Source organism: Micrasema longulum, unplaced genomic scaffold (assembly GCF_059751315.1).
Source record: "Micrasema longulum isolate JH-2025_06_02 unplaced genomic scaffold, ASM5975131v1 h1tg002388l, whole genome shotgun sequence".
Classification (NCBI taxonomy): Eukaryota; Metazoa; Arthropoda; class Insecta; order Trichoptera; family Brachycentridae; genus Micrasema; species Micrasema longulum.
Window position 1 is genome coordinate 118,903 of NW_028279537.1, and position 27,634 is coordinate 146,536.

At 33.9% G+C, this 27,634-nt stretch overlaps 1 protein-coding gene across 1 annotated transcript; it reads left to right on the forward strand.

Annotated features, from left to right (window-relative positions):
- Positions 1-211: 211 nt before the first annotated feature.
- Positions 212-27,634, forward strand: LOC148272299 (succinyl-CoA:acetate/propanoyl-CoA:succinate CoA transferase). Its single transcript, XM_088240232.1, has 9 exons — positions 212-555; positions 17,062-17,224; positions 18,720-18,858; positions 19,529-19,619; positions 21,658-21,846; positions 22,214-22,429; positions 23,060-23,179; positions 24,835-24,981; positions 25,909-27,634. The coding sequence occupies exons 1-9, from the start codon at positions 363-365 to the stop codon at positions 26,091-26,093; spliced, it is 1,443 nt and encodes a 480-aa protein (XP_088096358.1). The 5' UTR covers positions 212-362; the 3' UTR covers positions 26,094-27,634.

A 27,634-nucleotide genomic window follows, 5' to 3' on the forward strand; every position in this document is an offset into this window, starting at 1 on the left:
TATCTCAGTGATATAAAGATAAAATAATATGGAAAAAACTAAGATATATTTTTTTAATTAAAGAAAATTAATTAAGCGACATCTTTGGGCAATAGTGCCTAACTATCTACCAACTTTTGAATTCTGTATTTTCTACAGCGCTCTTGACAGTTAGTTCGTAAATAATTGACAATTGACAGTAGTAGTTGTCAAATAATTCTGGCGTCGGTTTATTCGCGCTGGTGTGTCTCTGGGTGTGTTTGCGCATAGTGTTCTGTGCTGGTCCGATTAGGATTGGGATTAGGCTATCTCGAGAAGGATATCGTTTTGTTTGCGAAGTATTTATCTCGAGGCGAGACTTCGTGCCAGTCGCAACTTTCACGATGGCTGCTGTCGTTAAAAGATTGCCTAAGCTCTCTAACGTTATTTTGAACCAATTTGGAAGTGTAGCATCAGTGATAAGTGGACGATCTAATAGGAATTTTTATACCTACACCAATGAACCTGCACAGCCTCTTCCGAGAGAGCCGGAGTGGGTGACAGCCGAGGAAGCCTTCAAGAAATGCCTTCAATCGGGTAAATCAAAATAATTCATAAATAAGTCCCGTCTGCCGTTGACTACGTGACATACATTTAGCCCAATTGATTGCATTTATGTGGACTTTGTACATACATTGTATATTTAGCTGGTCAACAATTCCGATGGGAAGTTCGTTACGATTAATTTATGATAGCAAATAGTAAAACGATTTTGATTTTAAATCTGGTGTTTAGCTTCGACTCTCCTTATTTCTATCCTTTTTATCAAATGTCACGATCGTTCTTGAAGTAATTTGGTAATTTAACCTGCCTGCAATGATTTTTATTTGACATTTTATTTATTTATATAATGCCAGCGAATCTCAAACATTTTATATGCGTGCGCCGCGCCGTTTGCGGTAGGCAAGCAGAATGAACGAAGAGTGTCAAAGGTCGCAGCTGTCACATTCCAAAAAAATAGTCATTCGTTTGATTGATTATCCTCACGTCGAATTTGTTCGATTTCACCATATAAATTAGAAACAACCCTTATTCATTGTTTTGTTTCTTCGTTTTATCAGTTAGTAGGTACTTATTAAAGGCCTTCGATTACAATAAGACTGTCAGACATTTACCGATGTTTGTCAACATTGCTATCTAGAATTTTCCATACAAAAATGTAATATTAGTGAAAGTACAATGATATTTAATCGGATTATGGTCCCTTGCTAGTGTTGTAGTGTAGTATAAATGTCTGCCTTAAAACAGGTTGTACCTAGTTAGGTAGACTACACATACAGATAATTTTTTTACTATACTATAAGAAATTGTAATGTTTGTTAATAAACTGTTCTTATTATTTATGATGATGATACATATATATTCATTATATTTCATAAAAAAACAAACAAACCATCACGCCGTTTCGCCGTAGGGGTAGGCAGAAAGGATAAAACGCCATATCACTCTATATTTGCATACAGACCTCGCTTCCTCTACATTCATACATCTTCTCATGCACGCACGCCGATTATTCCTACTTTTGACATGTCCATCTTCAAGTATTTGATGGACTTGATCGTGCCATGTCTTTCTCGGCCTTCCTCGTTGTCTGCATCCATCAACATTCGCATCGTTGATCCTTTTAGCCGTTCTTTCGTTGTCTATTCGCTCTACATGTCCAAACCAACGCAGCACCCCTTTCTTGATTCTGTCGATAATGCATATCCCAGCCTTACGCAGTTCACGGATCTCGACATTTGTGCACCAATCATACATCGTTTTGCCACAAATTCGCCTGAGGAATCGCATTTCGACAGCATTTAACCTAATTTCATCATCATTTTTCCAATTCTATACTTCGCTCCCATACATAAGAGACATACTAGAACTCCATTGTGAACTGCTAGTTTAGCCTCCTGCGATATTACAATTTTGATGGTAGATTTCTCGTGTATCGTCTCGTGTCGTCTGTTTTCGGAACATTAAACTTCTTATTAAATGGCCCAGTCATTTTTATCTTATTTATTTCAGCTATTATTATATCGTAATGTTCATATTTGCCCACAATTAACACACCTTTATTTACATAATTTAGAGTTTAATTCGCTTCACGCTTCGGTTGTATCGCGACGAAAATAATCAGAGATTATGTTATACGAACGAGTTAAAAATAATCCAATGCGCCCGATCTAACTGAGTTTGCTTAAAATAGAACTCTGTTGCCAATTTTACTAAAATTATTGGTACTTTCCAACAGAGTTCCGCGTTCTGCACTCAACATCTGCGTGACCTCATCACAATGAGGAACTTTCAACCCCACGAATTGGATAGGTACAGAAAAAAATTTCTTTCGCGCGGTAAAAATTAGAGCATTAAATTATTCGGCAAAGTTTCTCGAGAATGTACGAAAAAAATATCAAAAAATATTTTATTAAAAACGAACTACATTGAACGACATCACTAGTTCATATCAGTCAACAATTGAAAATAGAGTTCTGGAAGATTTCTGGTTTACTTACCGTCAACGGACCAATCGGCAGAACTGACCGAGAAGAAGCGGAAGAGAACTTGAGGCGTCACTCGCGGAGTAATTTTAGAAATACGAAACTTTAAAAATCATCGCGCTGATAATACGATACATAAAAATTCAAAAATAAATTCGGCTCGGATAGTCTATTAATAAATAAAAAATATATAAAAACGACTGAACTCTCTCATTCCGTAAAAAAAGATTCTGCGTGTTTTTTCCATTTTCAAAACGACAAAATGCAATTTAACATGGCACTCCGTATGACATACCAATACCAGGGCCCCGATTTCAATGGGAAGATAACAGAGTTATCTTCGATTGTCTATAAATAACAATTGAACTTAGTTATGCAGAAAGCAGCCAGTCCACAATTTTGGAAAAATGAGATATTGATGTTATCGGGTGCAGTAAGGTATGTTCTGCTAAAAACAGCCAGACCGCTTTCATACAAAAAACTGTATTAATCACATTCGGAAAAAGGTGTCGATCACAAAAACGATATTTCTCAATTTGCAGAAAACACCCACAAAACTAGAAAAATCTTATGGTACTTGAAAAATCTTTTAAATTGGTCAAATACATAATAAGATTCTTGTTTGTAATATTTAAAAAAAAACTTATGTATTCATTGTTTGTTAAAGTCAAAAACATTCCAACTATTGTGTAGATTTTATAATTCACTCTTTTCACGAAATGGCTATTATCTCAGTTTCATTTTTCTATGGCTAGCTGCTTTCTGTATAACTATGTTCAATTGATATTTGTGTACGAAAATGAGTATATTTGCACGAACATTTAAAGTATCTTTATCGGTAACCTATAATTGAACATGTTTAAAAGAAAAAATGTATCATTTTCGTACACAAATATCGGTTTTTCTTTATAGACAGTCGAAGATAACTCTGTTAACTCCCCATTGTAATCGGGGCCCTGAATTAAACGACCGATTTCTGATCTTAGCTGCATAATGGTACTTGTAAAATTGAGGGGCAAATGATTAATGTTTCGGGTACTTGAGTATAACAAATCGATACTTGAGTTTATGCGGACAATCTCTACATTAGATTACTTTCCCTTTTCTGATAAGCTAACTTATTATAGCGTAATATTATATCATACAGTGTATGTGTATGCATACGGTAAATTCAATCCTAAATTCGTCGTTTTATATTTTATAAATACAATTTTCCCTAAAAAAACATTACGATTTTCCCCCACGATCGAGCGGAATGAATGCAATGTATTTATTTGAGTTAATTGTGCAGGAGAAATTTTAACAATTAATAAGGAAATTCAGTGGTTTTAAAATATTTTTTATTATTCCAAATTATGCCAAAAATATTTTTTTATTTTTTTTATCCATCGTATTATCAGCGCTATGGTTTTTGGAATTACCTCGACCGTGACGTCTTAATTTCTCTTCCCTTTCTTCTCGATGAGTTTTGCTGATTCATCAGTTGACTTCACGTAAACTGGAAATCTATCATAACTCTCTTATCATTGGCTGATTCGGGAAAGAAATAGTAACGTCATGCAAAGTAGTTCGTTTTTATTAAAATCATTTTTGTTATTTTTTTCATACATTTTCTTTTATTTTGTTTGTGTTTTTATTTTACCGAAAATTCTCTACATCGCTCTTTTATTTACTTGGTTCCATACTAATATGTAATTTGGGCTTCTTGGCCTGTTGTGATGCAAAAAAATGCAAATGTGAAAGTGTGTTTGTTTGTGTTTCCTTCACATCTCAACGAAACAACCGATTGACATATTTTTTTGCATAGGGATAGCCGGACAGGCGAGAAGTAAAAAAGGATACTTATTTTTCGTCTCGAATTAAAAAATGTACAATAAAAAATATATATATGAGCAACATTATTTGAAAAAGAGTAGGCGGTAAGGTGGGATGTCAAAAAGAATCAGAACAGAATAACGATGCTACATCGCCATAGACTAACAGATCGTCATATTTTTTCCAGGACCGACAACCGATACAAGCTACTTCTATCTCAATATTCCACCGGGAAAATTCTCATTAATAAACGACAAACTAATTAATTACCTAACTAAAATCTCCCTAATACCAATTTTTAAGTATTTTATTGTCATGTTATATTTAAGTAAAAAATAAGGTTCAATAAATAGTAAACAATATTTTTTTAAATCCCGAATTGAAGAACTCCACGCTTGAAAATATAATTAGACTCGCTACAACAAATGCTGTGTTGTTCAACAACTACAATGCTCCCATTTAATAACATAAGTACGTGTAAGTGAATATTTATTTTTATAAAATAGAAATTAAATAACTTTATAATTTTCTGTTTTGGCCCCTAAAATGTTTGCTGAAGTAAAAATGCCCCGCGGCCTAATAGCTCCTTGCGCTGTTCATCACTATGCTCCTCGCGCTGCCGCCCACTCGTCCGATGTTGCCCTCTCTGCACACACACGGCTCTACTCGCGCAAATAATCGCGACGCTCCGCACTTTTCATTTGTGTTTGCTATACAATGGACGATGAAACTGTGACAGCGTGCGCGCTATGCATTTTTAGTATACGTAATTATATCAATGTCATACAAAGAAATATACATCATTCAAAAATGACTCGTGCGTCTCGTGTGAGCGCTCGATGCGCACTGCGACCGCGCGATTATGTGGCCAGCCACTCGCGCTCAAATTGCCGGTCCTTTTACTCGCGCTAAAAAACCCGACAAAATAGGGAGTGGTGGGCACGGCGAGGAGCATGACGTGCGGCATGACGAGTAATGTTGTCACACTACTCGTCTCATTTCCTCGCTACTTCCCATGCCACTCGAGTTTGTGGCAGGCCCATAAAAGTACTTGGACAGCGCTGATTTGATTTATTGACATGTCTGCGTGTGTCTCAAAATTGGAAATTTCGGCTTTATTTCACTGTTGCTTTGGACTAGCGATATGTAAAACAGTAAATTAACTGTCATAATTAGTTTAACAAGAGACAGTGTTAGCAATCAAAAGTTCTATCACGCCAAAAACTACACCCGCTATTACCAATAGAAATTACTTACATGTATATAAATAGGAGTTAATAATAACTAATTATTTATTACCTTAGTATAATATGAATGTATGCCAATAGGCATGCCATGTTGCAAGTTACTAGAACTTAGTATAATATTATGAGATCAGTCTACGAGTATAGACCAGCGGTAGCCAAGTAGCCGTTGTTCGAATTCATCTGATCAGTTATCCGTTAAATATTTTTTATAAATTATTTTCTTGATTTTATGTATATGAACAAAATATTTATTTATTTATTCATTTACACTCTTTATCAAAATACAATTCCATGTTCACTTTGCCCAGCTAACAAGGGTACATACCCCGTTCCAAGCTAGGCAATTACATTTTAATACATTATAATAGTTAACAAATTAATATAGAACACAGACAAACAAAATATAAACTTATTCGTATACACATTTTGATACATATACATACAGTCATACACATATATACACACATATATATATATATACACATGTACATACACACACACGTACATACACCCATGCGCATACACATACATACATTCATAAAAACATAGACAATTTATTTATGCGAAACTTCATGGTTGTCATCTATAAATATATATTTTTTTAAATATTCCTTATTTTTTATATTTTATTTTCGACATCCAGTAAGAATCTCCAATCCGTGGCATGCATCAACTTTTCTGACTCCCTACGACCAATGTCATGAAAGAGCGAGGTCAAAACCTTCCGTAACTTGACAACACTCCCGTCTTTCCACGATTCTGGCAAAAAGTTATGGATCTTTTTGCCTACGTAATAGTGTTGTCTCGATGCCAGAACAGTGTTGACCCCTTCACTTAGTATCAGATCCCTATTAGAGTATCTTGTATTATAGTTGTGGTTGACGCTTGGGTAAATGTCTCTATTTATGTGTGTAACCACTACCGTTCTCAATATATACTGTTGAATAATATTAAGTACTCTGAATTCTTTGAAGAGCAAGTAACTTGGATAACGAAATGTTTTTTTAAAAATTATTATAAAATTTATCTTTATATATTTTTTATATTCGTATATACAGGTGTTCTTTAAACCCTGTCACATCCGAAACCACGATGATCGGTATGGGTAAGAAGACATATTAGCATATTAAAAAAATATTTAGAACAAATAATTTTTTTCAAAACAAAATATTTCAAAAATCAAATGGTTGCTTACTTCTGCAGGGGAGAGGTGAGGGGAGCGTGGCGCAGTATCAGATTCCCCCTCCCCCCGCCTCGTTTCTCCCCTGCAGAAGTAAGCAACCATTTGCTTTTTTTTATAATTAATTTTGTTTTTTTTTTTTAATATTTTAATGTGCCAATATGTCTTCTTGCTCATACTGATCATCGTGGTTTCGGATGTGACAGGGTTTAATGAACGCCCTGTGTTTTTATGCATTTTATGTTTTATATATAAGTATAGAGAGAAGTGTGCATTTATCGGATACCTTTTTTTAGGCACCCTTGAAATGAAGAAAATTGTCTAAATTTCTAAAAATTCTGTGCGAATCCTAGTACCCAGTGCTTGTCGTATCTGTACAATTAAAATAATTTAGCGACTATGCTTAAAGATTTACATGGATAAATATGAAAAAGAAGATATTTTGTCTTAGAAAAAAAGAGGTCCATTATATCGAATACCCGGTAATAGAAAAATTATTTTATTGGGTATTCACTTACATACCAGGCAACGCCTGAAAATGTTATTTTTCAATTTCTATACTTCTTCATGGAAAATAATTCAATTAGATGAATCTCACCCGCATAAATAAAGGTTTCAGCTCTTTAACTTCACAAACATAAACAGATAAAAGAATTGAAGGAATATAGATGTGGGCAGAATGGTGAATGTTACACAGTGTGTAAAGTGGCCACTTAAACCAGCCATTGACAGGTCATAAGCCCTGTAGATGCCTAGACTTCAATATTACCTTCTCTTAAATATTCTTCATCTCTGTTGTAATATGTTAATAACTGTTAAGTATTAATTTGTTTTAAATGCCATCTTTTACTTACAATTTTATTTACACGTATGTATATTATTGTATTTGCAACTAATATGTAAATGACACTAAGTGCTGTTTATTTTTAAAAATAAAATAAAAATAATCACACTTAAGAAATGTCCCACAAATTTGCAAAGATGGTTAAACCATATTTCCACCGTTTTCGCTTTTCTATACTTCAAAGAAGCACCGTTTTCGCTTGACATACGCTCATACGTTGGATTCCTCAAGGTTGGCAAAATCCAGCTACAACCGTGATTTTGCTACCCCATCGAAATCTCGTTTATCCGATTGTAATGCATGCGTAATAAAAAAAAAACAATTAAATGCATGGCAACGTTTATGACAAAACTCCGATTAAATCATTGGTAGATCGCACGGGCTCAGGAAACTGAAGAGTAGATCTCGGGTCTGATCGAGTTGACCACCACTGCTATAGACTACACATCATACTTAATACAAATTAATGCACTTTAGTTATTCAAATCACCTTGAAAATAGTACTTATCTCTAACAACCATTGATAAAACTAAGCACAGTAGACTCTTGATAATCTGCCATGTATTGGACTGAAGAGGATTCGTTTTTCTTTTTCAGGATTTTTACCCAAGAGTATATCTAGGTCCATTTCACACAGCTGTATTCTTCTTCCGCGTTGACACATAATATTTATGTATACTTATAATTTTTATATATTTTTTTATTGATGCATACAAATACATAAATAAATATATACAAAAAAATAATAATAACGTATCCCAAACTCTATGAGGCTAAGGGCCGGTTGCATCAAAGTTGGTTTAAATTTAGTTTAAAGTTAAATATTTAAACTTAGTTAAGGCTCAAAATCTGGTAACTGAAAAATTCCGTTGCATCAACATTATTTTAGTTAAGTTAAAGTTAAGAATGTTGCCACTGTAAAGGTTCAAGTTTCACCCTAAAAATTGTTGGGATTTTTGCGCAAGCACGTACATGTTTATTTACATGTAGCAATACACATGCCCCGCGACGCGTCTTTGGGCACAAACGTTTAAATTTCGTTCCAATTTTCAGCGTGTGCGAAAGGGCGAAGCAACACTGCGCATTCGGAGTAGAAAAGAACAAAAGGGACATCGTATCGTCCTTTTTGAACTAGATTTAAAATTAATAGAGCAAAAGCTAAAACAAAATGAAGAACTTTTTACTCTAGAAATAGAGCAAAAAAATGATATTTTTCGGCCCAGAAAGGGTTAGCTAAGCTCAATCTAACTCTATTTAAAAATAAATAAACAGCATTTCAATACAGTGATGATTTAGATTTATTTTACTCCACGCCGCTGATGATCAAGTCCTGTGTTTTGAAAAATAATTAACAATTAAAAATTCAAATAATTATTAGTTCTTCACTTTTTTGACATTCGAAATCTTGCGATAAAGTCGGACTCTGCCCACAAAAAATGGTCCGTTCGTGGTTTGAACATTTTATTTTTTCGGTTTAGAATATACTCGATGGTAAATTCGTCATCGGAAGACGAAATGTCGGATCTGTGAAAAGTTGCACAAAAAACATTTTGTGCAACTTTTCACAGATCGATCAATAGATTTCAACACTCACGACGCTTTTTTGACAGATGGCAGATCGCATTTAACTTTAAACGGTCCCCTGGCGGCCGGTCAAATAAAAGTAACTTTTTTGTTAATATTTAGTTAACTTTTTTTGATGCAACGCATTTTGACATAAAAGTAACTTTTATTTGACTTTAGCCCTGACTTTAACTTAACTTTTGTCGATGCAACCGGCCATAAGGGCCCTGCGTTGGTTGAGTTGGGATACAAAATAATGGAAAGTGGAAGCATGTACATAATTAAATACTCGTAATAGCAAAAATAAAAAATAATTATTATTACACAAACATACATCTATTTCAATAGACGTCTGTACAACACGCTTAGTAGTATACAGGGTGTTCTTTAAACCCTGTCACATCCGAAACCACGATGATCAGTACGGGCAAGAAGAAATATTAGCATATTTTAAAAAAATATTATGAAAAAATAAAACTTTTGAAAATAAAATATTTAAAAGAACAAATGGTTGCTTACTTCTGCAGGGGAGAAGTGAGGGGAGCGCTGCCGCGCAGTGTCGGCGCATCAGACTCCCCTCCCCCCTCATTGTTTCTCCCTGCAGAAGTAAGCAACCATTTGCTTTTTTGAAATTTAATTTTTTGAAATTTGGTAACCAAAATGTTAACGAAAAGCCGGACTGTAAATGAAAAACGAATTTCATTCAGTGTTGTGCTTGGGAAATATTTGAGAAAGGATAGGAACATGGAATGGACACCTACCTTTAATATGATCTGAATGTTCTTCAATTTCTGGCACTGGATGACAAAATGAACTATAAAATGTAGCAATGTTTTCCACGACGCGCGACGATTCCAACCACTTTTTTTCCGATTTTATGTCAAGTCGTTTTAAAAAAATATTTTAATGTGCCAATATGTCTTCTTGCTCATACTGATCATCGTGGTTTCGGATGTGACAGGGTTTAATGAACACCATGTATAAATCTATGCAATACCTCGCAGCAGTCTCTTGCAATGGTCTCTTCCCTTAGACAAAATTCAGACTTGTACACTCTTTCTGAAAATGGCTTTCGTTTTGGAGAACTTAATATGGAGACATTGATTTACTTATTTATGAAAATTAAACAAAAAAATGCGTACCGAATTATTGTATTTTTTAAATAATGTATTAAATGAGCTATATGCTAATTTTATGCTTTCTCTTCAGTGTTTTTAAATCTTTTTTATTGTTTAATAAATTCCTGTATTTATATAAATTAACATGTAGGAAACGCTGACCTGCGGACATTGCCCATACTCAATAATATGCTGTGTTGTTATCATAATTTAATTAGATAATATCAGACTCCAAACTTTAGTAACTTGTTTGTTATTAAATTACAAAACAGATATAGTAATTAGTTCAACTAAACATTTTTATTATGTTTTTCTTATAAATATATCAGCTAGCATACTTATGGTAATTATAATTTAAAACATAAGTATTTAATATCACTTAAAAAAGTGTGAACTAGATTGACATCGGTATCTCTATATAGTTAGATACATAGAATTAAGAATAGTCCAGAAGGAGCGTAGAATCATATTTGAATACATCGGACTGTGTCCAATAATCCCCCTACTATGCCCTACTTTCGCCGCGCGCATTCGTGATGTCGCCGCGTAATGTTGCTTGATGGGAAAAAATTATCATAACACAAATGTAAGGTAAAAAAAAAAATCTGTTAATTTCTCTAAAATTTTATTGTGCGCGCGGAAACATTGATTGACACAACAGAGTAGATAAATAAAGGGTCATTTAATAAGAGTAATTTATGAACTTTGAACTTAAAATATAAAACAAATTTTATTTTACATAAAACGGATATTTTTACATCATGTTAAATAATATTTGATGTTTTAAAGATAATGTCGTTCAAATGTCCCCCACGGCGTTGTTTTATCCGAGGTCTAATTTTCATTAGTTCTTGCATTAGATGAGCAATGTAAGGTAAAAAAATTAACTACCCTGGCAACACTAACGAAATGTTCATTTTGTTTCTTCGACAATCTGCCAGATGGAAAAATAATTCATTTTTTAAGTAATGCATTTGCTACTTAAACATTCGTTTGCTAATTACACATGAAATGTGATACCATCCTGTTTCTTGAAGATCGTAGCAGTATTTCTACACTTTAAAAGGACACAACACGGCATAGTTGAATTCAAATCAGGAGTTGCGTACTGAGCGACGTCTACAAAGAAACTAATGGGTAAACGTTAACCTACTCATTTATTAGTAGTTTATTCGCCTTCTGTTTGATCTGAGTATGCGGTTTCTGGACTATTCTTAATTCTATGGTTAGATATTATTTTGAGCAAGAATATTAAACCAGCCAAAACCTTTCTGAAGCCGAAACTGAAAATGTGATCTAGACGATGTTTTCTAGACGATCACAATAGTTAATTATATAAGCATATAATCCATTTCTAAATATTAAAGAATTAAAAAAAATATTTTGAACTGATTCAATTCGCATTATATGAATATTATAATTTGAAGACCATATAATTCAATTAAATTCAAGAAAGCTACGAGCGAATGATTTATAAAGTGTAATATGAAAATATCACATACTACGAATACCGATTAAAATATATGAAATGGATTTAGACTAATTAATTGTATTTTTAAAATGAAAAATGTTTTCATACATAAATGTAAAAAAGAAATTCAATAAAAATACGAAAAACGCGACGTGTTGTTGGTTGTTGAAATGTCAAGATCCGTGATAATGTTCCAAACAAAATTTAATGGCTAGGAACAAATAAACATGAATCGTGACGTATTAGGGGCGTGGCTCAAGGAATAATATTTTTTGCTGGAAATTAAAATTATAAATTAAAAAATATCTTTTATGCTATTAATAATTAGAAGAAAAAAATTACTGGAGAGTATTTTATAGACCTACATATATTGCTTTAAAAATGTAAAAAAGGTCCTATTTCTCTATCGTAGTTTTTGGTCGTTTAAAGTTAATGTTTAATTATTTTTTTATCTATTTTTTTTAACTCGCTGTTTCAAAGCCTTGTAAAAAGAGGTTCCTGTGTAATTTATAAAGAAAAAAATGTGTTGTCATTTAAAAAGTCATTATTTTATCAAACAATCTTGTACCTATTTTTGAGTAATTTATGACATCTCATCAAGTACTTATAAATGAAACACATAATCCATTTAAAATGGCATTCAAATTATTTTTAAATATCTCGAGATAATACTTTATGTGATAGGTACTTATGTTTAAGTGCTTTTATCAATTAATTAAAAAAATAAATTTCAAAAATCACGTTTTTTTAATGTTTTTTTTAAGTAGTATATTTTATTTGTCCGTCCCATGGTGTAGAGGCCAAGGTGCTTGCCTCACGTAAAGGGGTTTCTTATGTGATTACCGGTGAAATAGCAATTGAAAAAAAAAACTTTAAAAATCTCAAATGTCATAAATTAACAATGACTAAGGTTATTACGTCTTATAATGAAAGGAACCATAAGACATAAAAGTACTGAGAAGAGCTAAAATTTCGTAAATTTTGTATGAACGAGGCGTATCCAGAAAGTAAGAGTAGGTACTCAATTTTTGTATTAAAAAAATATTACAGTACATTTTTTTTTATTTGAAAATTTATTTATAAACCCTTACGGATTATAACATTCATTTTACATAAAATAATATATACATTTTTCATTTATACTCTGTTGTTCAAAATAATATTTTTTACATATTTTGTAAAGTTTGTCTGAGTCTTTTGTTTAGTTTTGTCTGGTAGTTTATTGTATAATTTCAGTCCCTGGTTCATTAGTCTTGATTGTCCTTGTCTTGTTTTAGAAAGTTGTATATGGTATTTGTCTGATATTCTCGTGTTATGTCCATGTTGACTACAATTTTTTATTAGTTTTAGTTCTTCGTCTACAATTACATTAGTGGCTAATTTATGGATAAATTTTAATGATTCTAGTTGAAAGAGTTCAGTTATATTTAATTGCTTAGTTTGTTTAAAAAGTTCTCTAGTTGCAGTTAAATAGGGAAGGTCATATACTAACTTTAATATTTTATTTTGTTGTCTTTGTAGTCTGTTTATGTCATTTTGATATCCTGCTCCCCATAATAGTTGCGTATAACATATTTTAGTTTTTACATAGGCTTCATACATTAGAATTTTTTCCGTTTTTGGAACAAAGTTTTTGATTTTTAAAAAAAGACTCGACAATGTCGCCACTTTGCTAATTAAGTTGTTGATATGAATTGTCCATGTTAATTGTCTGTCTATTGTTAGTCCTAAGTATTTAACATGTTCAATTTCAGTAAGTCGTTCATTATTTATGTAAGCATCTACTTTTTTGACATTTTTTTCTAGTTTCAAAATGGATAATATTGCATTTTTTTTCATTAAGTGTAAGTAAGTTTGTGTTTGTCCATTTAGTCAACATAGTTAGGTCTTTGTTTATGTCATTGTTTGTTAATACGTCTGTTTGATTTTTATAGAATAGTCCAATGTCGTCGGCATACATAATAATTTTTCCCTTGAAATTGTACAGTGACAAATCATTAATGTATAAAATATATAATATTGGACCCAAAATGGATCCTTGGGGTACTCCAAAATTTACCGTTTGCAAAAGGCTTTTTTTTTGTTTGTTTTGTTTGTATTGTTTGTATATACAGGATGTTCATTAAACCCTGTCACACCCGAAACCACGATAATCAATATGAGTAAGAAGACATATTGGCACATTAGAATAAATGAGATTTTTCTCAAGCCCAGGGCCCCGATAACAATGGGAAGTTAACAGAGTTATCTTCGACTGTCTATAAAGAAAAATCGATATTTGTGTACGAAAATGAGTATAGAGTGACCCATAATTAAACATGTTAGAAATTAAAAAAAATATGCATATTCTGCTTTTCATACAGAAAATTTAATTTTAGGTGGCCTCGATTACAATGGGAAGTTAACGTTTATATTCAATTTTATCTACAAAGTAAAATGAATTTTTTGTATGAAAAACAGAATATGCATACATTTTTTCTTTTTAACATGTTCAATTATAGGTTACCGATGAAGACACTTTAAATGTTCATGCAAATATACTCATTTTCGTACACAAATATCGATTTTTCTTTATAGATTGTCGAAGATAACTCTGTTAACTTCCCATCATTAAAGGGGCCCAGTTCTTCTGTGCTTTTTCTAAATAAATAAAAATAAATACCGATTTGCGATCTCCTTGAAATAGTAATTCAAAACTACGTTCATAACATTTGCATACCTTACTAATGGAACCTTTTTGAAAAGACCTTCAACCAAGTGAAGACATGAATTATAAACGCATAGGTACTTTGGAAATAGCGTAGTTTAGTATTGATTGAAATAAAAATACGTTTTACCTCCAGCATGCCGTTTCCCCGTGGAGGTAGGCAGATAGAATAGAACGCCACTTTAGTCTGCCTTTGGGTACAGATTTCACTTCCTCTACATTCATACATCTTATTTTGACATGTTCATCTACCTGTTGAATTTGGTCATGCAATATCTTTTTCGGTCTTTCTCATTTTTTGCATCCATCAACAATAGCATCGTGAATCTTTATAGTAGTTTTTTCATTGTCCATTCGCTCCGCGTGTCCAAACCAACGCGGCACTTCTTGACGTTGTCGATAAGGCTCGTCTCAGTCTAACATTATTGTACAGATCTCGACATTTGTGCACCTATCGTACACAGTTTTATATTACGTTCGTTCGAGAGATCGCATTTCGACAGCATTTAGCCTACTTTTGACTAAATTGTGAACGGCTAGTTTTGCCCCTGCTATTTAAAACTATACAAGTGTCCAGCGGCAGATTTCCGAATTTAAAAAAAATATTAAAATAAACCAAAATTATTTATTTCTATGAAGAGAGAAGACAAAAGTGTGCTTTATTTTTTAATGTCGACCATTTTTTTATACACACTCCAACCTATTCCGCATATTTTCAAAAACACGCCTACATAGTGCACTGAAAATTACGTTCATTTCAGATCGGATATTGTCTTTTATCTGTGCGATACTGGCAGGCTGATTTTTGTAAACGAAACTTTTGAGATAGTCCCACAAAAAAATCACATGGACTAAGATCAGGAGATCTTGCAGGCCAGGCGATGTCGACAAATCTGGAGATCATTTTTTCTGAGATAATGCCCCAGCTGCATTCATTGACGGGCAGACTGTGTGGGCAGTTGCGCCATCTTGTTGAAGCCGCGTGTTTCGATTGAAGAAAGAACCATCTTCAACGTGTTGTCTAAAAAAAGTGTCAATCATTTCGCAGTGTCTTTCAGAATTGACGGTTACGGGTGCGCCTCTCGTTTAAAAAAAAAGTGAGGCCCAATAATGCATCTCGCTGAAACGGCACACCAAACAGTGACTTTTTTAATGTGCAGTGGCATCTCATGCATTTCTCTCGGATTGTATGGAAGCCAGTAGCGACAGTTCTGTTTTTTGACAACTGTCGATATGAAAATGTGCTTCATCGCTAAAGAAGATGTTCCCCATTCGATAATCAGTCAAAAATCTCTCCAATATCTGTTCGGCATACGATTTTCTTGATTCATTATCATTATCTTATAACTTCTGCACGATTTCAATGTTGCAAGGGTGGAACTTTAATTTCTTCTTTAGAATCGTTCGCAAAGTCGACCTGTAGCTCAATCACAAATAACTATCGTCGTGCTTTAAAATATGTTAAGCATTTCAGCGATCACAATGAACAATAATGAAAATGCTTAAGTTAATCGCGGCCATAAGTCAACGCGTGTGTAATCTCTAAGTCAACGCTCGTGTCAGTTTGTTTTTTGTTTTCCTCGTAATAAACACTGGCCTAAAATCGGCGTTTACTATAAAAAAAATATATATATATATTGCGTTTGCAAAATAGTAAGGAGTATCTAATACAAAAAAGTGAAAATTAAATTACAATTACTATGGCGACTGCTTTTCTTGACATTTGGCTTGCCAACCGCCGCGCCGACTAAATACAATAAATAGCATGATAAATAATAAATAAATAAATAAAAATAGCAGTTTTGGAATATTTTCCATATTTACACCGGTGAAATTCAAATATGTGATTGCGCAGCAGAATTATGCTTCCCGAAACGTAAATATTTTGATATTTAATATTAGGTGTTCACGGATGTTCCATTGTGATCGCGAATATCATGTCGCTTATTAGCACGTCGATAGATATTTGTAATTGAGCTACTGGGATGCCCAAAACCGTAGAGCTTTTACAGATCGAAAGTTGCGGATTTTCGAGTACAGAATCGCTGACGCATTGCACGTTTTCTTCGGTTGATACCGTCGGTCTTGGACCGGGCTCCGGTTTGTTTATTGCTGAAGCTGTAAACTGTGCTACCCAGTTCTCAATTAATTTAGTCGATGGCGTATCACGAATGCGGCGTATGTCGAAGTGAGCACAAAACTTACGCCGCGCGGTATGGGCGAAAAGCCATTGGTTAGGTACGCCTCAATAGCGTAAGCACGCTGCTCTGCTGTCCAACGCTCCATAGTGCCTGACAAATCTGCAACGCTCACGATAACAAAACACCCCCGCGTCTCTCCCGCACTTCCAAATCGAACATTATTTCAATTTGCCACTGGACACCTTGTATTTGTATATAACCACTTACCGGCTTTTCTATGTCTACCGGTTTTGAGAGGTAACCGTCTCTTCAGTTATAATTGGTGTCCTGACGAAGAGACGGGTACGCCTCGAAACCGGTAGACATAGAAAAGTCGGTAAGTGTTTATATACAAATATTAAATAACATTTAGTAGAATTTGTTTAAGTCTCTATTAATAATAGTTATACTTATCTGTTTGTTTGTTTCCAGGGCAAACGGTGTTTGTGCAGGGCGCGGCGGCTACTCCCGTGCACCTGCTGGAGGCCATGACCGCCCAGGGTAAGGGGGCGTGTCTCCAGTGCATCACCGTGTGCCACATGCACACAGAGGGCAAAGCCGTCTACACGGAACCTGACTGCGAAGGGATCTTTAGGTAACTAAATATTATAATAATTCACACTGAAATCAACCTTGGCAATTAAATGCTTGTCGCATGAGGCGAAATCCGTTCACAATGGAATCTTGGTGCCGATCCTTGCGATGGAATTGGAAAACCAAGTATTAAAGTGGACTGAATGCTGTCAAAATGTTATCTCTCAGGCGAATGTAATGTAAAACTATTCACAATAGGTGCACAAATGTCGAGATGCATTAAATAAGGCTGAGATAAGCAGCATAAGCACTGTCGACAAAATCAAGAAAGGAGTGCTGCTTGGTCTGGACGTGTAGAGCGAATGGACAGCGAAAGAACGGCTAAAAGATTTATGATTCGAATGTTGATGAATGCAGAAAGCGAGGAAGACCGAGCCTTACAGATACTTCGACCGATACCTAATCGATAAAACTTGTGTATTCTAATTTATTATTTTTATTTTAATGCACAAAATACACAATTTTATCATAGCACAATTACAATTTTTTTATGTCCCGACTTGTTAAAAAAATTCGTGTTAAGTCGGGCCTCTTCTAAATATAAATCAAAAACATATACTATAAACATATTAAACAATATACAAAATAATCAAAACAATATACAAAATAATAATTAAAAAAATATAAATAATAAAAATTTATACATGTCAAGAAATGTAATGCAGAAAAATTATTTATGGCAATATGTTATTTATAATTTATAGTAATTTTATAATTCAATTCGGTAATTAGTTGATAGTAAAAAAAAAAAAAACAAAATAATACAATAAAGTAACACATCTATATGGTAGAATATGTAATTTAATAAAAATAATAATAAATAATTTTATGCTTCGATTAGCAATAGTTAAAATATATATTTACAAATAATTAAGCACCACTATTAAGTTTATTCAAAGATGATATACATATATGAATAATAATGAAGACAGCATCGATATTATAAATTTATTCCCGAAGCAATCTTATACAGTGGTCTCTACCCCTCGATAAAATCCAATTATGGATCTTCATCTTAAATATAGACGTTGTTTTGGAGTATGTTCATCCAAGACGTTAAACACTCTCGGAACTATATGTGAAAAGTGTCTCCGAGCAAACATCGTACGTGTTCTTGGTATTAAGTAGTTTAGGTTATGCGAAAACCTCGTACGGGCATTCTGTTGGGACCTCCTTCCGTAGTCGCCTGACCAGAAAATTGACAATACTTTCTTGATATAAATTTGTCGGATATCAAGTACCTTTAATAATTAAATAAAGAACTGCTTACCTAATTATTAAAAATCAACTAAATTGACATTTAATCCGTGACTTATTTAAGTGCTTTAAAACAAAAGTTTAGTATAAATAATTGAAAATGACAAAAGGTTCAAATAAATTAACAAACATTCTTGTTGGAAGCTCATTGTAATTGACACTAACTTTGAAAAATGGTAAATCGAAAAATCAAATATCCGTCAATATATATATTACAAATTTGGAGTTTCGGTTTCCAGATCTTTGTCCATGTTTATGGGTGGAAATGTCCGCAAAGCAGTATCAGAAGGGAGAGGAGATTGTATACCAATCTTCCTACAAGATATTCCTCAACTTTTCTACAGAAAAATCCTTAAGCCCGACATTGCTCTCATTCAGGTATACCATTTTTATTTATTTCTCGTACAGTTTCATATTCCAGAATCAGACAGAGCGCAGCGTATTATATTTTATACCAGTCCGCGCATAACTGCGCAGTTGGTAGGTTGTGTGGGGGGTTGTCGCAATTTTTTTTTGAATTTATTAATGAACGAACATCAAACCCATCTCAGGTCACTACGATTAAAACAACAAACCAAAAACAAAATAATTATTTTAGTTATTTAAAAGATTAGTTAATGTATAGGTGATTTTATTAAATTTAAAAAAATAATCTAAGTCTAATTTTTAGGGAATCGTTGGTTCCATCCAATATATGGACGTACCGCGCATGCTGTCCAAAAAAATATTTGCAAAAATAATAAAATATTTGAAAAAATAATAAAATATTTGAATTTAATAAAATCTAAAAATATTTGTAAATGCAAAATATTGGTTAAAAAAAAACACATAAATTTCATAAAAAATTACTGATTTGCGAAATTTTTATTATTTATTTATTTATTTAACTTTTTGTACATAATGTTATTTGTACATTGGCGGGCAATTTCTTCCAACCAACCAATATTTCTTCCAACCAACCAATCTCCTTGTATTCAAATTGAGGCTACGATATAATAGATTGTCATTGTATAGTTACATATTTTTTAAGATTGTTTGACTGTTGTAGGTTTCTCCTCCAGATGCGCACGGCTACTGCAGTTTGGGAACATCTGTGGACTGCGTCAGAGCTGGAATGATGAATTCTAAAGTTATTATTGGTAAGGAACTAAATATTTCAATTAAAATTGTTTTCCCTCAACAGGTCATAAGCCCTGTAAATGCCTAGACTTCCATATTCCCTTCTCAAAAATGTTTTCCCTCTCTGTTGAAATAAATTTAAATATAAAATTGTTTTATTTATAAAATTTACATATTTTGGTTTACTAAAGTCTACATGTTATTTATCGAAGGAATATGGATTTTCAAACAAAGACAGAATGATAAATGTTTCAGTGTGTAAAGTGGCCACTTAAAATCAGCCAATTTCAGGTCATAAGACTCCCCTCTAAAATGTTCTCCATCTCTGTTGTAATATGTTAGTCTTAATAACTCTCTTGTGGGTGAAATCTAGTCCTTGTTTATATAAATTTGGGCAAACTCAAAATATTGCTAAGTAAATTACATTTTTGCAAGAAGACATTTAGTTTCGATCGTTTAATTTGCATCTCTAGTTAAAGTGCCTTATGGATATCCATTAGATTCTTTCAAATTATTCTTTGTGTTTTATATGATTTGGAAACCAAAGAATCGAGACGTATTCAAGAAAACTGCAAAACATATGCAAAACAGACCATTTTAATCAATCAAATTCATTTGATTAATTTCAAATAAAGTTAAATTTTACCTTTATTCATGAACTTATTATGGCTTGTTAGGCTGTGCCCGTGTTATAATAATAATAAATTAATATTAAGAATGACAGTATAAAAAAAACATTTTGAATGCTTATTCTTTCCGGCAGTAAGCTTATACAGTGGTGTTCCGGACACGCGAATAACGTAAAATAAGTGAATTGAATTGGACAAATTACAAGTGAAATATGTAGATAAATAAATAATTGATAAATGCAGCTAGGAGCCCCGGTGTTTGTAAGACTGAGCGCTAGGCTCCCAATAAAGATAAATGATTCGCTTTCGCGCCAGGCCTCAGTAATACCGGAGAAATATAGCCAGAAAACACCGTTTATTTATGTCTGTATTCTTGTATTTCATATCGTTTTAATCTTGTTTTGTAAGGCCCTGAAAAGGGCTCTTATATTGTATTGTCATGCTGCGCTCGTCGCGGCTGCCGGCGAAATAGGCGCCCGTATTTATGAGACCCGCGGCCGGCGGCATGTGGCGAGTGGTGGAGGTAAGCCACCCCACCACTCCGAGCCGGCCTTCGCAGGTGGGACGGCTGACTCATGGAGCTTTATAATGTGTGTAATTTTGAGGAATAAATCAGTTGAGTTCCTAACTCTGGACAGTTAACAAGTGTTTCATTAAGTTCTCCGCCCTGTTCGCCCTGCTGTACTTCGCTCTTCGCTCTTCGCTCCGCTCTGCCAGCTGACTGCCTTCGCCTCTTTTCACCACTTGGACCGGGTGGAAAGTCCTTTTCAGGGCTATTGAGGTTGACTTGCGGTCGGCGCAGTTGTGCCCCTATCTTCTAACTTTGTCTTTGACTCTGTCTGGGAGGATGGCATTCCGTTTACGCCGGGAAGCCTGACTGCGGCAGACGCGGGTGACGAACCAGCGCACACACGTGGTAACGCGTACGTTCCAAGTGGTGTTTTCCCTTCTATAAAATCCAGTTGTGGACGTTCATTTTAAATATGGCCTTTGTTTTGGAGAATTAAATATGTTTATCTAAGACGTTAAAACACTCCTTAGAGATATATAAGAAAACTCTCTTTGAGCAAACGTCTTACGGGTTCTCGGTATTGAGTCATTTAGGTTACACAAAAACCTCGTATGGGCATTCTGTTGGGACCTCTTTCCGTAGCCCAGAATTTTTAAAATGATTCTTTGATAAAAATTTGTCTGATATCGAGTACCTTGAATAATTGATTAATGGCTCGAGACAGGTATGTCAGAGGGCACTGAAGCAGAACTAAATTATTTTTCGCCTCTTGAATAGGGTTCATGATAAGTGTCGAGCAACCTCCCCAGCCAATTATGCCATAGGCAGCCACTGATTAAAAAAGTGCAAAGTAAGCATACATCCGACTAGAGTGTCTCTGTGTCAAGTGTATTTATTTAGTATGAAAATTGTTTGCAGGTCAAGTAAATCCCAACATGCCGCGTACCTTTGGCGATGGTATAATCCACGTCTCTCACTTGGACTACGCTGTGAAGGTAGACACTCCCCTTCCGGAGCATGGCGGGAAGCCCCCCAGCGATGTGGAACTGAAGATAGGAAAGGTCATCGGAGAGAACCTGATTGAAGATGGAGCAACTCTTCAGATGGGTAATTATTTACCCTTTCGGACCAGATTCCAATTGTTGAATCCAAAATTTGATGATGATGATAGTAGAAGGGACAAAAGTGGCGCGCGAAATGCCAGTGTAAAAAAAAAAGGCCTTTCTAATGATTATTTTTGTAAAACGCTCGCATGGTGAAACCTTAATGCACTCTAATCCAAATAATGATAACAACTAAAAACGGGATGACAGTGGAAATACAATGAGACTTCTGGCATTTGCCTAACTCCACCCCACGCTGTATAATAATGATTTATTAATAAATTTAATTGCTTGATTTCGTTGAATCGTCATGTGCTCATGTAGAAAATATTTTCTGTGAAGTCCAATAACTCATATCTGTGTTTCCTCAGGTATCGGCAACATCCCCGACGCAGTTCTGGCTTCCCTGAAGAACCACAAGGACCTGGGCGTCCACTCGGAGATGTTCAGCGGAGGCGTCATCGACCTGGTCAACAAGGGTTGTATTACCAACAACAAGAAGACTATCCACCGAGGACGCATGGTCGGATCCTTCCTCATTGGAACCAAAGCTCTCTACGACTTTGTTGACAACAATCCCTTCATTGGTAAGACTGATTGACTGAAAACAAAGGCGAAAGTCACCCGTCCATAAAAAATGTCATAAAATGTCATAGTCATAAAAAATGTAACTTTAATTTTTTTCAACATAAAATTATTATTACAAATACATACTAAAAAAAACAAACCTTTCTCATAAAAGAAGAAAAAAATACTTGATAAAACAGATTTCTGTTTAAAGAAAATAAATCAAATTTTTACAACTGTCATTCAATGTTTCGAAAATGGCCAGTCTATTTTTGACGATGAAATAAGGTGAAAAGTAACAATTTTTAGCTAAAAGAAAGAAAAGTGGATTCATGGTCATAAAATGACTTACAAAAGCTTTTTTCAAAAATAAATCTATTGGTGAATAAATTTTCTGTTTTTTTTTTGTTAATTGATATAATTTTCTATCCTTTTGCAAGAATTTAATTCAGAGCCTAGCTTAAATAATGAGATCTAAGATTTTGAATCTCCTAAAACAAAAATTTCATTTGTTAATAAAATTATAAAACATGTACAAATATTATTATTATACCATAAAAGACAATTTTAATTCAGTACTAAGAATTGTATGTTTTTCACACACTGAAAAACAATAAATAATAATTTAATCTCCATTGTTTTGATTACAGAAATGTTGGAAGTTAACTATGTGAATAACGTAGGAGTGATCGCTAAGAATCCTCGCATGACGGCCATCAATTCCTGCATTGAGGTTGACCTCACAGGGCAAGTCAGCTCTGATTCTATTGGTAAGACTTTTACTTATATTTTGAATATAAAAAAAAAAATAGTTTTCTTTCTATGTATAAATTACTTAAAATTCTAGTTATATGTTGACTGGTTTCCAAACTACCTCATCCCCAGAACTTACACTAACTTAGAATGATTTGTTTATTTATTAAAACTTCAATTACAAAAATATTTGCACTTTGGCGGGCTTTTTAAAATATTTTTTTTATAAATCTAAATTTAAAAAAAAAAATAATTATAAATCAAATAACACAAAGTATTTTACAAGTATAATCCATTGAATTACATTCCCAGGAGTTACAACAATTCAATCCGGGACATAAATAATATTAACATGAAAAAAAAACATATATTGAGAACAACAAAGAAACAAAGCAAGTTTAGCACCTTTATAACTAAATATAGCACAACAATATATGCGCTGAAAACCCTTTCTTACACAAGCAGAATAAATATATTTTAAAAAACGCTTTCAAAAATGAAGAAAGTGGTGAATCTACTAAGGGATATAAGGTCGTTAACATCCCATGCCACGCAGACGATGCAGCCATAGTGATGATGAAAACATATCCATCTCAGTTAGTAAACTCCTGGATGCCTAAGAAATGTCATGGTACGATGAACACATGATTATTGGAAACATGATTCGGATTTACAAAATGTGTGTCTTAGTAGTATCTTACATTCCCAAGTTAGTGCTGGACATTGGTAAAATAAACCAAAGTAGGACACAAAATACCGAACACTCTTCTAGTGGAACGGAAGGCCTGTTGATGACTGTCAACAGGCCGGTTATTCCTAAAGAGTTTACAGTGGTTCTTCACAAGAGCAAATGCTAAGAAGTTCCTGATTGGCCCACTATTGAATATCCCCCCTGATCCCAACCCTGAAAGAGCAAAAAATCCACTTTAAGAAATATAAACCCTGTACATGATCATCATCATCATTCCCTTTCCGCACCTAATGATGCATAGGGCACTGCACTGACACACCAATCGCAACATATCTTGGTCCTTTTTTTTGTTACATGAAGGTAAAGTGATCAGTCTTACGCTTCAGGTACCAGTCCAGGGACTATGAAATATTCTGGTGTGAAAACACTCTTTAAAAATAAATATTTCACATCAACCATGCCGGGAATCAAACCCGAGACCTTTCACATGATAGGCAAACGCGTTGACCATTACACCACGTGGCCGATGATAAAATATTTCATATCAACCATGTCGGGAATCTACCCGAGACCTCTCACGATAGGCAAATGCGCTGACCATTACACCACGAGGCCGATGATAAGCAAGGAAAATAATAAATGCAACTCCTATCTAAAAAAAATAAAAATATCCAGCCAATCAAAAACGTGCTGGTCAAAAAATTACATGTAATAAATATGCATAAAAGCTTTACGTTGCTTTCTTTTGTTTACTCCAACTGGTGTAAGAGCTTCCTGGATCAACCATCTAAAATTCTAAACAATGGTTGAAGCTTTACTTATTTAATATATTTTAAGATTATTTTAATGACAACCAGTGTCTCTAATTATAATTTTTTATTACTTTTTCTTACCCCTCTTGAACGGCATACACTTTGCCTCTGCGCATTTAATTTTTTTACCAACAATATGTATGTGATTTATTGAGAAATGCATTTTCAGGTACCCGCATGTACTCCGGATTTGGTGGTCAGGTAGACTTCATCCGAGGAGCTGCGGAAGGATTTGACGGTCTGGGGAAACCGATCATTGCACTTCCCTCTTCCACCAGCCGTGGGGAATCTAAGATAGTGCCGACACTCAAACCGGGCAAGTGCAATTTATAAAATAAATATTTAAGTGTATATATAGATTGATAACCGGTTTCATTGCTCTCGCGGCATCCTCAGACTGATATTGTTTTAACGGAGTTTAAAATATATGTATACTTATGGAATTACACTGACTATGTTTTTCACAGAGAGTAAAATACAAACTCTGTTGGCTTATGTATAAGCCGCTGCACACTCTACTCTGGAATATCTAAAAGAACTATCCATTCCAGATAATCTAGCTAACAAATGTCTTACGCTCGGATCAATGAAAGCATGCACCCCTTTCTCGAAACTGTTTATAAAAACTTATGTCTTTCTTCAGTTTTGCATATTTATTTATTTTACTTTTTGTACATTATGTTATTTGTACATTGCCGATACGCGAGATAACCAATCGTCTTGTTGGAACTACATATTGTTAAAATACGTATCTTCCAATTTAAGTCACAAAAATTGGTTATCATCGATCTTACCTCTCGCCGTTGACAGTTATGTCGGTGCCAGCTTCGTTATGTCAATGACTTTGCCGGACCAAAATCCACTTTAAACAGTGACTTTTGCAACCGATCGATCTCATGTGAATCGCTGTCTCCCCAAATGCAACAATTTTGCTTGTTTACATAGCCATTCCTCCAAAAATGGGCCTTGCTGCTGAAGATGCTTTGTACACCATATCACGTAGTGCACGGAACGTACCTAGAACTGAGCACTCATTTTGATACTTCAGTGATTTGCACTTGTTAGGCAATACTGTAATTTTCCATAGTGATTTGCTCATTATCAATTATTATAACCTCGAAATTTGACAGCTGTATCTTTACTATTGGAAAATCAAAGAATATGGGGTCCAGTCTCTCAAATTCAAGCGCTAATATCCGATTCAGTTTAAATATCTGCTAATTATTATTTATTTTTATTTCAGGTGCGGGAGTCGTGACAACCCGAGCCCACGTGCACTACGTGGCAACCGAGTACGGTATTGCCATGCTGTTTGGCCGCTCACTGCGTCAGCGTGCCCATGCTCTCATCAACATCGCCCATCCCGACCATCGCGAGGCTCTGGAGAAGGCCGCCTTCGAACGCCTCAAAGTTATGCCCTCGCCTTAGGCCGATAAGCGCAACGCATCTTAGGAATCAAACTAGGCATATACGCAAGTTGTAATGAGGAAGTTTAGTGCCACCAGAAATTGTATTTTTAAATTGTTGCATAAAATATTAGTACGAATACGGTTGTCGTCTCCTCGCAGATGCGAGGTCAGGGTTCGAACCCCGCTCTACTACACCATCATCATTAAACCCTAATCGGCATCATACATCAAACCTGATGATGGACTCTGTAATGTGATCCGAAACAACTGTACATCTGAGTTCCTTGAAAATCCAAGAAATTCAATTCCATATTCCCTTCTGAAAACGGCTTTACATCTCTGTTATAATATACAGTGGAACTTCTATATATGTTATTAATGTGTCTCGGCGGTCTAATGATTATATAACATGACTAATATAAAGTCAATTTTTCCTGTAAGGATCAACCAAAATTCAATTAATCTGTTCATATTTCCTTTATTGTATTATATATATATATATATAAATATATATATGTATAGTGGAAAAGGAGGAAGGTTCTCAAAAAGTTATGGCTTTAAAAATACAAATCGTTGTTTATGGTTTGCATGTAAAAATCAAAACCCTTAAATCATTGTGTCGAATAATTAAAAAAATAATAAAAATTGTTTCGGAAAGCATTAAACTTTCTCATTCAAATACCACTGACACAAATTGTGGGCGTCCTTTATCGAAAAAACTAGAAAAAATCAATGGTCTGCTATGCTAAAAATCATATGTTTGGTAATTTAAAAAATACATTATGGTTTAGGTATGTATTTGCATGCTAGATAAATGTGTTTTACTACTGGTAATATTGTTGATTCAATTTGATTTTTTAAATTTATTTATTTAAAAAATAAATATGTTATTTGATTCATTTTTATAATTTAACCTTTATATTTCTATGCATAAACCGATAGTATAATGCTCTGAATATTTTTTTCAAGTAAATGTTTTATTAAATTAATAAATATTGAAATAATTTTTGGATTGGACATTTTATAGTTGTTCTCAGCCCCGTGTGGTAGATTTTCTCAGAATCAATAATATTTTGAGAAAATATTTTATCAATTTCTAAAATGAAAAAATAACGCCAGAATTTGAGAATAAATATTTTAACAAATGCTGGGCGTTACCCATTCAGTACATTTGCTCAAATTTCTGTTTGAAATTTGATTGTTAATTAAAATAATTTAATTGTTTAACTTTTCAATTATGTAATATTATACAGTTAAAATATTTAAAAAAAGAAGCTCGTTTGGTTCCTAGAACTGTTGTGATTTTAATTATTTACATAGAACGCTCTAGAACGCTCCATAGAATTACATACTGACAATACTTGTACAAATGTTCCAAGTTTTGAAGAACAGCCTGAGAAAAATGTTTGATACATAATTAAATTTTGCATTATATAAGATTATAATTGAATATATTGGTTGTAATATAGAGGATATAAAATAAATACCCTCATTGTATTTAAATACTTGAAGCATTGTTGTGTATGTAATTTACAAAATGCAATAAAACATTTACAAGTA